This window comes from Vitis vinifera, chromosome 14 (assembly GCF_030704535.1).
Source record: "Vitis vinifera cultivar Pinot Noir 40024 chromosome 14, ASM3070453v1".
In the NCBI taxonomy this organism is placed as follows: domain Eukaryota; kingdom Viridiplantae; phylum Streptophyta; class Magnoliopsida; order Vitales; family Vitaceae; genus Vitis; species Vitis vinifera.
In genome coordinates, this window is record NC_081818.1 from 12,644,930 (window position 1) to 12,658,773 (window position 13,844).

At 30.0% G+C, this 13,844-nt stretch overlaps 1 protein-coding gene across 1 annotated transcript; it reads left to right on the forward strand.

Moving 5' to 3' along the window:
• The first annotated feature begins 8,940 nt into the window (after positions 1–8,940).
• LOC100263054 (uncharacterized) lies at positions 8,941–13,480 on the forward strand. The gene is made up of 2 exons (XM_002263432.5): positions 8,941–9,420; positions 11,455–13,480. The coding sequence occupies exons 1-2, from the start codon at positions 9,318–9,320 to the stop codon at positions 13,056–13,058; spliced, it is 1,707 nt and encodes a 568-aa protein (XP_002263468.1). The 5' UTR covers positions 8,941–9,317; the 3' UTR covers positions 13,059–13,480.
• The last annotated feature ends 364 nt before the right edge of the window (positions 13,481–13,844 follow it).

Genomic DNA, 13,844 nt, shown 5'->3' on the forward strand with positions numbered 1-13,844 from the left:
TTCGCAGATCTTCTAGGAACATTAGACCTCCGCAGCGTTATTCACCTGTTTTAAATTATCTCATGTTGACTGATGGTGGTGAACAAGAGTGTTGTGATGAAGCCTTGCAATATGAGAATTCAAGCAAGTGGGAGTTAGCCATGAAGGATGAGATGGATTCCTTGTTGGGGAATCAAACATGGGAACTGACTGAATTGCCAGTAGGAAGGAAAGAAGGCTTTATACAACAAGTGGGTATACAGAATAAAGAATGAGCATGACGGTAGCAAACGTTACAAGGCCAGATTAGTTGTTAAAGGGTTCCAGCAGAAGGAAGGCATTGACTACACAGAGATATTTTCTCCAGTTGTGAAAATGTCAACAATCAGACTTGTATTAGGAATGGTGGCTGCAGAAAACTTACATTTTGAGCAGTTAGATTTGAAGACAACATTCCTTCATGGTGACTTGGAGGAAGATCTTTACATGATTCAGCCAGAAGGGTTTATTGTTCAGGGACAAAAGAATCTAGTCTGAAAACTGAGAAAAAGCTTGTATGGCCTTAAACAAGCTCCTAGACAGTGGTACAAGAAGTTTGACAGTTTTATGCATAGAATTGGGTTTAAGAGATGTGAAGTTGATCACTGTTGCTATATTAAGTTTTTTGACAATTCTTACATCATATTACTGTTATATGTGGATGATATGCTTATTGCAGGGTTTGACATTAAGGAGATTAATAATCTAAAGAAGTAATTGTCCAAACAGTTTGCAATGAAGGATTTGGGAGCTGCAAAGCAAATCCTTGGTATGAGAATCATTAAAGACAAGGCTAATGGTACATTGAAGCTTTCACATTCAGAGTATGTGAAGAAAGTTCTTAGCAGGTTCAACATGAATGAAGCTAAACCAGTGAGCACACCCTTGGGTAGTCATTTCAAACTAAGTAAAGAACAGTCATTGAAGACAGAAGAAGAAAGGGACCATATGAGCAAGGTGCCCTATGCCTCAACTATTGGCAACTTGATGTATGTTATGGTGTGTACAAGGCCAGACATTGCACATGTAGTGGGAGTTGTGAGCAGATTCATGAGTAGGCCTGGAAAGCAACATTGAGAGGCAGTCAAGTGGATTCTAAGATATCTAAAGGGTTCATTAGATACATGTCTTTGCTTCACAGGTGCAAGTTTGAAACTACAGTGTTATGTAGATGTTGATTTTGTTGGTGATATTGATAGTAAAAAGAGTACTACTGGGTTTGTTTTTACTCTAGGTGGTACAACTATATCATGGACTTCAAATCTACATAAGATTGTTACTTTGTCAACTACAGAAACTGAGTATGTTGCAGTAACTAAAGCTGGAAAGGAGATGATTTGGCTACATGGTTTCTTAGATGAATTGGGTAAGAAGCAGGAGATGGACATTCTACATAGTGATAGTCAGAGTGCAATTTTTCTTGCCAAAAATTCGGCTTTTCATTCAAAGTCGAAGCATATACAAACAAAATACCACTTTATCCGTTATCTTGTTGAAGATAAACTGGTAATACTTGAGAAGATTTGTCGATCTAAGAACCCGACAGATATGTTGACTAAGGGTGTCACTATTGAGAAGTTGAAGTTGTGCGCAACTTCAATTGGTCTTCTAGCTTGAGGACGGGAGGATGAGTTGCAGGGATGAGGGATTGTTTCTTGGAGGATAGTGGTTTGATGTTGGTGATTAAACTAGTCTCCAAGTGGGAGATTTGTTGAGCTTTGTGGAGCCTAGTTTTGTTTGATCCGGCTTGACGACCTGACTCGAATAATATTGCATGACTTTTTAATGGGAGATTTACTAAGGCCTATTGGGTCCATTTAGCCCATTGTGGAACCACCTTTTGTAATTAGGGTTTTTTTAATGTGGTGTGGTTGCTGTGTTATATATAGAGAGAAAATATTGTAGCCGCTATGGTCGTACTCTGTATACTTCCCTGATAATAGTGATATCCCTACAACTCTGTGGACGTAGGCAAATTGCCGAACCACGTAAATACTGTCTTGTGCATGTGATTGTTTTTCTTTGGCGTGTGTTTTCTCTATTTTTTGTTTCTCACAGGTTGGGAATTCGATATCTTATCTTATTATAAATCAAATATAAAATAAGATTTATTTAAAATTAGATTTAAATAGAGAAAAAAAGTATTAAAAAAAAAGTAATTAATTTTTTATATACTGCTTTAAACTTATTTTACCTATATTTCTATATTATATAAAGATTAAATAATTTTAAAATGCGTAAATTTTTTAACTAATTTTATTAATATTTAATTTTCATTCGTATTTTGTATAATAAAACCAAACATAAGAAAATTATTTTTCTCAATATTTTTTTTAATACTTCTTGAGAATAAAACATAACATTAATTTTTTATTTGACTTATTAAGAAACATAAAAAATAATAAGGTGAAAGGTACATAAGTGTATGTTTGAATCAGTCACAAGTGGAAAGCCCTTGTGATGGCTCGTGAGATGTCATGTCCCTGTCTACTATTAATTATATTTACCAAAAAAATGGCAATTTAGCATCGTTCTTAACTTTTTTTGGCCCATGGCTGGTGATTTTATTTATTTCTAATAAATGAGGTACGTGTATAAAAACATCATTTATTTAGTATAAGAATCAATGTAAATAATTTTTAAGATTTTATTAAATACCCCAATTTTGTTACAAAAAAAATAAAAATAGAATCCTTGAGTGATTTTAACAAAAATGTAGTATAAGTAGGCTTTGAATGTATAAAAAGTTAGTTCATATTTAGTAGAAATTGAGATTATTAAAATTATTCAACTTTAATTATAAGTTTAAAATCTACATTTTAGTTAAAGGTAACAATAAACAATAATGACAAAGAAATAAGGCAAACAATATCTATGTCCATCCTATTTCACGTCCGCTTAAAAAATAATAATTTTATTAATACATTCACTTATGATTTTAAAAATACCCAAAGCAAACTTCTCATTCATATCTGACCCATTCATCTTCTTTTTCTTTCTTTTTTTTTTTTTTTCTCAACTTATTTCTTTCTCAATCACAAATCCTAAGAGAAAATCATTTTCTTTAAAGCTCATTTGATAAAAAAAGAGTAGTCAAAGCATGTTTATAGCTAATTTTAATTTATTTTTTGGGTTGTAACTTGGGTGGGTTGATCGAGTTAATAGTCAACCTCAAGCCAACCCAAATTAAAAAACAATCAACTCAAATCAACCTTTAACCCGATGTACTCAATTCAAACTCAATCCAATCTAATTTTTCTAAACTCGGATTGAATTGGAACTATTGTAGTTTAACTTGGGTTGATTAGGTAACTTGGGTTGATCGGGTTAGATTGGAATTGATCGGATTAGACTTGAGTTGGTCAAATTGATTGGGTTGCATGATTCAAAATCTCTATAGTAGTTTTTGGAAAACTTTTTATCTATATGTTTGTACCAAAAGTTAAATAGTAAAGAAGATAAATATTTAAATAACAATAAAAAAATAAAAAAAACTTATTTATTAATTTTTTTTTTTAAAAGTATATGATATAATTATAATTTGATATTTTTCTTTAAAAGCAATAAGGACAACGATGACCATTATTCAAGACAATGAACTTTATAAATATTATGAAAACATTAAACTCAACTCAAGTTATCCAAATCTTGGTTTGAGTCTAATCCAAATTAAACTCAGATTGAGAAAACTTAACCCAAACTTATCCAAATAATGAAATATTTGCCCAAATTGGTCCAAACATTAGGTTAAGTTCGAGCCAAGTTGCATCCTCATTTATTTTATACATTTTATTTGAACCCATAAGACATACCACATGAATATCTTTTAGGACTTATACTTTATATAATTATTTACAAAAAAGCTTGTAAAAATAGTTGAAAAATAATTATGAAGAAATTAAAAATGATTTAAAAATGAAAAATCATAAAAAATGTAGTATAAATGAAATATATATATATATATATATATATATATATATATATATTCCATGGTGTTCAAATTTGGAAGGCCAGACACTATAGAAAGGTCTAGACTTCTTGGAAGTCTAGATATTGAAGAAATGTTCAAAATTGGATGGCTAGAGGTTGAACACGGTATAAATGTGACGTATAAGATCGGTTAGAGTTCAATTATTTGATAAATAGGATGTTTGGATGTACAATTTTAAAAATTCTCAGTATATTTGGAATTACGATGTCAGACATTTATAAAGTGTTTTACCCTACAACACCAAACATTATTTGTGACATCTTCTTTCTAACTCCAAAAATATATAAAATAAATAAATAAATAAATAAATAAATATATATATATATATATATATATATATATAAATATATTCACTTTAATTATATTGATTGATATTAAAAAAATTATTTTTAGTTGAATAGAAAAATCAAATATTTTGATTTTTTTTATTTAATAAAAAAAATAGACACCATTATTTCTAAATTATTTTTTCCTTAATATCAAATAAAACCAATCCTAATGAAGAGAAGCTTCCTTGCATTGTAACCTACCCAACTATGAGATGAAAAATTAGGCAATCTGCAGTTCTGCACATGCCTTTTTCTTAAGCTTCACATAACAAACCACTTGGAATGAAATAAGACAAATAACATAAATAAAAATAATAATAATAAAAAACCCAAAAAATGGAGCCAAATAAATCCAAATTTGGGCAATTGCTATTGATTCAACAAGGAAAAAGATGTGTTTTATATCTAGAGGCTGCATCATAAATTTTTTAAAAGCCTTCGTTTTTTTTTTTTTTTTGTCTTTTCTTTTTTGTAATTTGCAATTGTGAAAGAAACTTCCTTTTCTGAATTTACTGAAAATGAAAAATAAAAATTATAAATCCAAGAATCTGAAGTTATGCAGAAACTTCCGTATCTCCAAATGTATGGAAAACAATTATTATAAATTTAGGATATAATATGATATTATAAATTTAGTATTTTTTCATATTATATTTGTTAAAAAAAAAAAAGAAGAGCAATGGTAGTAATTATATATATATATCTATATGTCATAATTTTAAATTTTGATGTTATCCTACTCTACTTTGGTTCCATTAGATAATAAGTTTTCAGTGGAATTGATTTAAACTTTGATAGGAATTGATGTAATATTTTAGCATTTTCTTGAAATTTATTGGACTTATCATGAAAAAAAGCACCTCTTTTGTTTTATGTATGAGATTATATTTGGTTGTCTCTAGTATAAAATAAGATAATAAATGAAATAAGATATCCTATCTTGTGTTTTATTAGTGATGAGATTTAAAATTACATATTTTACAAAATATAATTTGTGCTTAAAAAAGAAGTAAAAAATATTTATAAATTTATTGTCAAATAATATTAATATATATATATATATATATATATATATATTATTTTATATATTGAATAACATAATATAAAAAATTATTGAAATGAAATATAATTTTTATTTTAATATTAAAAAATAATATATTTTTTATTTTATTTTTATTTATTTTACAAATTAAATATAAGTATAACATAAGATATCTCGTTATATATTTTACTTTAAGATATCATGTTTATTGAATTTAATATTAACTAATATCTTGCTCATTAAATTTAATATAAAAAAATATCATATTGCAGTAAAAATCATATCTTAAATATATGCATTTTCTATTATATAGTATTATACTATATACATATCATATCTTATCATATCAACCACATATAACCTGAAGGAAGAATGAGATACTTTCTAAGTTCTAGTATATCACAGATATATATATATATAGTAAGATAAATTATATTATATTTCTAATTGTTTTATTAAAAAAATAAAAGAATAAGAAAATAAAATGAAATATATATTATTATTTTTAAAATAAAAAATTATATCATATCTCAAAATTTATTATTAAAAACATGTGAAAATTCTCTCTTATATTTAATATTATTTAGAAATTATTTTACAATTTATAATTTTATAACTAATTATTTGTTAATAATTTTATCTAGGATATAGTACCATAATTTTAAATTTAATATTTTTGATATCTACAAGAGAAAAAGAAAAAAAGAGTGAGAGGTACTGCTATTGGAGGAAAAAAAAATGGTACCACATGTTTGTCTTTGTCCAAGAGATTTCTCCTTTCCATTATTAAAAATTGGTGATGGAATATCGAGCATGCCACAATCATCACGGATTAATCTTAAGTCACAATATTCATTTTGCAGGAAGAGGAAGGTCTGTATTTTTGTTAGCGACCAGAGATGCTGCATGGAATATATATATATATTTAAAGATATTATATTTGAATGGAGATGATATTTATATTGTATTATATCATTTTATTATATTTAATAAAAATATATATTTTAAAATGTTATATATGAACATATTATATTATATTTATATTTAATTTATAAAAAATATTTAAAAAAGAATGAAAATTATATTCATTTTTAATATTCATTATTTATTTAAAATAAAAATAATATTAGATCTCAAAATTTGCTATTAAAAAACATGAAACCTCTCTTATATTTAATATTATTTGAAAATTATTTTGAGTAATATTTTATTTCTTTGTTGATAATACTCATAATGGAAATATTTGACATTTATACATAAAAATATTATATTTATTATTAAATATATAAAAACTATTTGTATACATTTAATAATATAAATATTAATATTCTTTTTCAAGTCACAAATTAATTTTTTTAATTAAAATTTTTTGTTTTATAAAATAAGTAATATAAAAAATTGAAAAAAAATAAAGAAAATGAACTAGAGTGATTAATTTATAATATATGAGATACGGTATATCTCATATCTCAATTTATAATTATCATATTTTATATGGAGAAGATATAAAATAAAAGCTTATAATATTTCACTATTTATCGATCTCATGTTTGATTAGCAATGAGCACAGATAATTATTTATCTTATTGTCAATTAAACATAAGATAAATTATGTTATTGTATCTTTTATCTTCGATAATTGGGATATCCATATATTTTTATTATTTAAAAAAATAATATAAGTAAAATTTTAATGCTAATTTTAGTTTTTATGAATATTAAATAATCTAATTTTCTAAATTTTAAAAGCAAAATAAAAATGCATTTGGTGATTATAAAATAACAAGTAAAAAAGCTTTTTTTTTTTCAAAATGATTTTCGGTGAGAATATTAGTTTTCATTTTAAAATAAGTTAAAAAAAATTAGAAATTAAGAAAGATTTGGATATCTTTATTTAAAAAAAAAATAAAATTCTACTATCAAAATTTTAAAATAAAAGGCAAATCACAAGTTACAAAGACGATCTTCAAATATTTAATTATAAAAATATAATTTAAGAAATGGGAATCAAATATTGGTTATTAATTTAAAATAATGGAAAGATAGTAAAATTAATATGATTAATAAATGAAAATTTTTGTTTAGTTGTTAAAATTATGGACATATAATGTTGTTTTAAAAGTAAAGGGAAATTATATTTGTATCTGCTAATTTTTTATTTTTTATTTTTTTTCATTAACCCTTTTAATGAATTCTTTTAAGACAAAAAGGTCCCTTGTTGAAATCCCTAAATTACCCTTAAATTGGAAGGACATGTTGTGAATGTTGTTCAGAATTTTAGATTGAATTTTTTACCATTGTTTGAGACAACATTTTTTGGACATCTCTTTATTGTTTAAACTTCAGGCCGATACTTTTGGACACCTTAAGAATGTTTGGAACCGTAATTTTGGACATCTCTTTATTATATAGACTTTTAACATCAAACTTCTCTACGATATTCTCACCCTTCCAAGTCTCGACACCACAATATGAGTTTTTTTTTTTCACTCTTATTCACTTCTAAATCATTTCTAAATTCTTTTAAATTATTTTTCAACTATTTATATATAGTATTTTGTCAAATGGATTGAAAGAAAAAAGAAGTGTTCAAAAAAGAAAATAATAAGAACAATGTTTTAGCTATTTTTAAAATAGTACGATGATTGTATTACTAAAATTTTAAAATTTTAAGATGTGAAACAATGGTGGATAGAGTTTCAATGGATGTAAATATAATTTCTCGAGTAAATAAGAGTAATGGTGGAGAATTTAGATAAATATAAGTTAGTTCAAAAAGGAAAAAAATTTAAATATTATGTATTCAATTTAAAACATAATTAAAAAAGACTTACCATATATAGTATTTATCATCAGCCATAAAAGTGGTAAACTCTTTTGAGAATATTTTCAAAAACCCTTTTTTTTAAGGATCTAAAATTTTCTTTGTATTTTTAATTATTAGTCTAAATCCTTAATACAAAAACAAAAAAACAAAAAATACAAAAAAATTGTTCTAAAAAAATTATATTTTTTCAGAACAAAAATTCAAAATTATTTTCAATTAAAAATTTGTCAAAACTATTTTCTAATTTTAAAAGCTATTTTTAAAAATAATTTCCAAACATGGGGCCTTTTTATCTTAAAAGCTATTTTTATGTGTTTTATTTAAGAAAAATAAATATAATAAGGTGAAAGGGACATCAAGCGTATGTTTGAATTAGTCACAACTGGAGAGCCATTGTGACGGCTCGTGGGATGTCCCTGTCTACTATTATTATATTTACCAAAAAAATGGAAATTAAAAAAAAAAACCATAATGACAAAAAAAAAAGTTATCTATTTAAAGAAGAATTTTAAATGAAAATTTAGAAATTAATAAAATATTGTCATAAAATTTTAAAACATTTATTTGAAATAAATGGTTGAACAGGGAGATTGGATAATTCTAAAGGAAATGTGTAGCGGAAATTACAGCGAAAGGAGGCGGCTTTTGCCCAATGGGGGAGGAAACGGGGGTGACGCAAGAGATTCATTTTGCTGGAGAGTGGAGGCTGGAGCAACGGCTCCTCAATTATTGAAGCCGAAGAACGAAAGAAAGAAAGAAACGCAATTGAATTAACTGTTGAAGGAAGGCTCCAAAAGAATATGACCAACCAACAACCTTTTGTGTTTCTCTCTTCTCACTCAACCCCGTCCTCAACAATATGCTTTTCTCTCCTCTTTTCCTTTCTCGTCTTCTTCTCCTTCTCCGCCTCATACAAAATTAAAAAAGTACTGCATCTCACATGCTCCTTGCTATCTCAATCTTCTAATCACTTTGATGTTCAGTTTGAAAATGTTTTAGCGACAACACCTCCTTTAGTTTCTTCCTCCCCCATTTCCATATAAATTCCACGCACAAACGTGGCTTCTCAGCATCCAATACAATTCCTGCTCTTGGGTTTGCCACGGGAAGATGTTTGGCTGCGAGTGTTTCTGCTGGAACAGAGATTCCCAGTACCGCCCATTAGAACCACAGCCCTTTTCTCTGCCTGCCCCAATTCCAGAATGGCCTCGAGGTATGCCCTTCTACTTGTAATCATTTTCTCAATTTTGGGTTTTTTTTTTTCCTTCCTTCCTTCCTTCCTATTGTTCTATTTCCTAGTCAAAATGAAAATTTGGGACTTTTGTTGTTCATAAGCAATTAGCTTTTGAGGGGTTCTTCTATTTTGCTCAGTTTCAGCCTTTCTTGCTCATGGGTGTTCTGAATTTTCTGAAAACAGCTTACATGAAGCGTCTGAAAGAGAAAAAAAATCTGTCTATATATTTGTTTTTCTTTAAGTTTTGGGTATTCTTTTGGTAAGGATTATCTAGATTTTGTTGTTTCCTACTGAATGAGAATTTAACATTAGTGGGTTTATGGGTCCGAATTAAATTTTGTTGTCTTCATTCACTTCATCTTTTCTTAATTGCGGTTCACTGAGGATCATTGATTTGCTAATTTTAGCTTTCCTTCGGCTTGGTGTTGTTTTTGCGAATAAAATTGTTGCCTTTTCAAACTAAGGCAAGTTTGCGGTTCATGGATATATTGCCTTACAGTTGGTGGATTATCTAATTTTAATTATGCCTTGAATTCTTCTTCTTGTATTTTATATATTTATTTGTTATTCCTTTTAAACAATCTTTGGCTTAATGGTGGAAAATTTTCTTGTTAGTAGATTGTTCAGTTGGATCATTGATTTTCTTAATCTAGAAGAAAACAACTTTCTGTATTGGGAAGCAGATTCAGTGCTTCTTGATCAAACCAATTGGTTGCTACCATGAATATTAGAAATTCTCCACTTTTCTTCTGGGTATGTCAAACACTTCATCAAGTTGATTAGTTCAGTAAATACATTATTTAAACAACCGGAGCATGGGATGTTATTTTGAGCCTGGGGCCTTAAAGAAATTAAGGTTTCTTGCAATTTGATAGCTCGAAAGTCGATAGATGTAGGCTTCTTAATATCGGTGTAAAACAATAGTCTTTGTGTAAGTTTTAGGTTTTTCAGATAACTAAACTGAAAATGTGTGTTTATTGGGACTGCCCTTTTCCTTTGTTGAACAGAATACCCTTTATAAAAAAAAAGGACTGCCCTTTGCCCTTTTCCATATGCAAGAGCGTGGTCAAAGTTTTGATTTATTGAGAATTGGAATATAAAAAAAAAAAAAGGTTCATTCAACAAAGCCAATAACTTGGTCAAAGTTTTGATTTGTCGAGAACTGAAATGGGTTTAAAGTTAGAACTTAGATGAGTCTGAAAGCTTCCAGTACTGAAATCTGAAATCACATTAATGCTTGAAACTGACTCTGAGAAATCTTGTAGCAGTGCATTTTTGGCAAGATCCAGAGAGGGGCGGTTTGATTACCAAAATTTAGGTAAATCTATTGTAGAAGATTTGTTGTGATAGAAATTCAAGTCAATCAAGAACAATCAACAAATCAACTGTTAAATAATTGATAACAAACTGATTGAGCAATTAATTAATACAGATTTTTTTTTTTTTTTTTCTTTCATGTGGAAAACTCTTCCAGGAAATGCCCAGTTAGAGCAATATATGTAAATCAAGGAGTGTAGGATCATTCTTAATAAGAGTATGAAATGAGTATTAGTTGGTACACACTCCTACTAATTGTTTTTGTTGAGGAACCAGAATCAAGGCCTGTTTATTGACCCAATAAAATTTTACTTTGAGTTGGTGATTAAATCATCCCTTTTATTATAGTATTGAACCAAATATCTCCTGTGGCAATGTGGTTGGAATGGGGATGAGAATGCCCTGGTTCCATTCTAAATACCAAAAATTTAAAAGAAAAGAAACCATTAAGAATAAAAAAACAATGTCGAACGAAAACTTCATTATTTTATAGTATGTTGTTTTCTATATGATTTTTATTTTTTATTTGGACTAACAATACAACAAACCCCACCCATCCCTGAACCTCCTAAACTCCGCCCCTCCAATAGGCTCCTCCATGACTGACATTAAATAAAAATGTGTATAAGGGGTTTCTAGTCCCTTTTTATTATTGTTAACCTCAAGGTATTGATTGATGCAATGTCATCTTCTCAGGACAAGGTTTTGCTACTGGACAAATAAACTTAGGTGAAATAGTGGTTCTCAAAATAACCCAGTTTGAGAGGATTTGGAGCTGCAATCAGTTGCATGGAAAAACAACAGGTGTCACATTTTACAAACCTGTTGGGATCCCAGATGGTTTTTTCAGCCTTGGCCACTACTGCCAGCCCAATGACCAAGCATTGAGAGGATACGTTCTTGTGGCTCAGGATGCAGCTGCTTCTAGGCTAAAAGTTGGCTCTGTCCATGATTCACCATTGGGTGATTCTCCTGCTCTCATAAGACCCCTCAGCTACACTCTAATGTGGAATACAGATTCACATTATGATGGATGTGGTTATTTTTGGCTGCCAAACCCACCAGCTGGCTACAAAGCCATGGGCTTTGTGGTGACCGACAACCCGAATCAACCTGCACTTGAAGAAGTGAGATGCGTCCGGACAGATCTTACAGAGACTTGTGAGACATATAACATGATACTTAACACAGGTTCAAATTTTTCGAAGTATCCATTTATTGTTTGGAACGCAAGACCCTGCAAAAGAGGGATGCTAGGCAATAGTGTTTCTGTTGGGACATTCTTTTGCAGTACTCACCCGAGTCCTGATGAGGAACCAAATATTGCATGCTTGAAGAATCTTGATTCCACTCTACATGCAATGCCAAATCTGAAACAGATCCATGCGCTCATCAAGCATTATGGTGCGACAGTTTTCTTCCATCCTGACGATATTTATATGCCTTCATCTGTCCCATGGTTTTTCAAAAATGGAGCACTTGTCTACCAAAATGGCAAGCTAGAAGGCAAACCCATTGATTCCAGGGGATCAAACTTGCCTAGTGGTGGGAAAAATGATGGGGAGTTCTGGATAGATTTACCAGATGATGATGATGAGAGGACCTATCTTAAAAGTGGGAACATAGAGAGTGCTGAGCTCTATGTTCATGTAAAGCCGGCTCTGGGGGGGACTTTTACTGACATTGCGATGTGGGTTTTTTGTCCCTTCAATGGGCCAGCCACCATTAAAGTTGGGATAATGAGTATTCCAATGAGCAGGATAGGTCAACATGTTGGTGACTGGGAGCATTTCACTCTCCGTTTGAGCAATTTCACTGGAGAGCTCTGGAGTGTGTACTTCTCACAGCATAGTGGTGGCGAATGGGTGGATGCTCCTAACCTGGAGTTCATTGAAGGGAATAAACCAGTGGTGTATTCATCCAAAGGTGGTCATGCAAGTTTCCCACATCCTGGGATATACGTTCAGGGATCATCAAAGCTGGGTATAGGAGTAAGGAATGATGCTGCTCGAAGCAAGTTTTTTATAGATTCAAGCACCAATTATCAGATTGTTGCAGCCGAGTATCTTGGAGATACAGCTGTTGTGGAACCAAACTGGTTGCAGTATATGAGAGAGTGGGGTCCAACCATTGTGTATGATTCACGAGCTGAACTGGAGAAGATAATTAGTCTTCTACCTGTGTTCTTTCGGTTCTCTGTGGAGAACATTTTTGATTTGTTCCCAACAGAGTTATATGGGGAGGAAGGGCCAACTGGACCAAAGGAGAAGAATAATTGGGTGGAAGATGAAAGATGCTAGCTAGCTTTGCATGGTCAATATCCAGTCCCTCATTTTCTTCTTTTCTTTCCAATATCTGGTCATGCTGTATTAGTGTAGACACATTACTCCCACCTCACAGTATATATAGATGGTTCCTCAGCCAAATACAAAATTGAAGTTGCCGTTGGAGCTCTCATTGAGGCTGCAACAGGTGGGCAATGGCCCCAAATTTATCATTCTTGTGGTGGTAGTAGATAAATTGCTCTTGTTGTTTAGGGGAAGAAGATTGCTGCAGCTATGTGTCATTGATCCCAAAAGCATTGCTGCAGAGTTGGTTGATCACACACAGATTTAGTAAATGAAGTTACACAATGTTTATGTTTAATCAAAGGAAAAGTTTGGTTTGTTTCTGTGTATTTGGTAATTATAGATGAATGGAGAAAAGCGAGTTGTTTGAGTTATTTGTTAGCTTCTCCTTATAACTAGGAGCTCTACCTTCATTATTCGCATGTATAGTGTGAATCTGTTACAAAAATTGAATAATTGCTTGCAACATATCCATTTTGTTACAACAAAGCTTTCAAGACTTGGCCAGTAATCTGCTAAATTTCAGATTTCAAGTGTGGGGTTTTTAGCAATTACGTATGGCAAATTACTCACGAACAATTAGGCAACTCGGGTAGATTAGTTGTTTTACACTACTGTTATTGCTGAGATTATAGTGAAAATTACAAGAGAAGCAAATAAGTTTTCAATAGGCTCAGGCTGAAGTAATAAAATTCCTCTGCGTTTACATATCAGATTTGAGAAGTACAGTCTGTCTCC

Bases quoted from the DNA above. Each gene is read 5' to 3' on its own strand.
- LOC100263054 (XM_002263432.5), top strand. From the start codon at position 9,318: ATGTTTGGCTGCGAGTGTTTCTGCTGGAACAGAGATTCCCAGTACCGC. The intron at 9,421-11,454 runs GTATGCCCTTCT...TCATCTTCTCAG, and splicing joins AATTCCAGAATGGCCTCGAG to GACAAGGTTTTGCTACTGGA.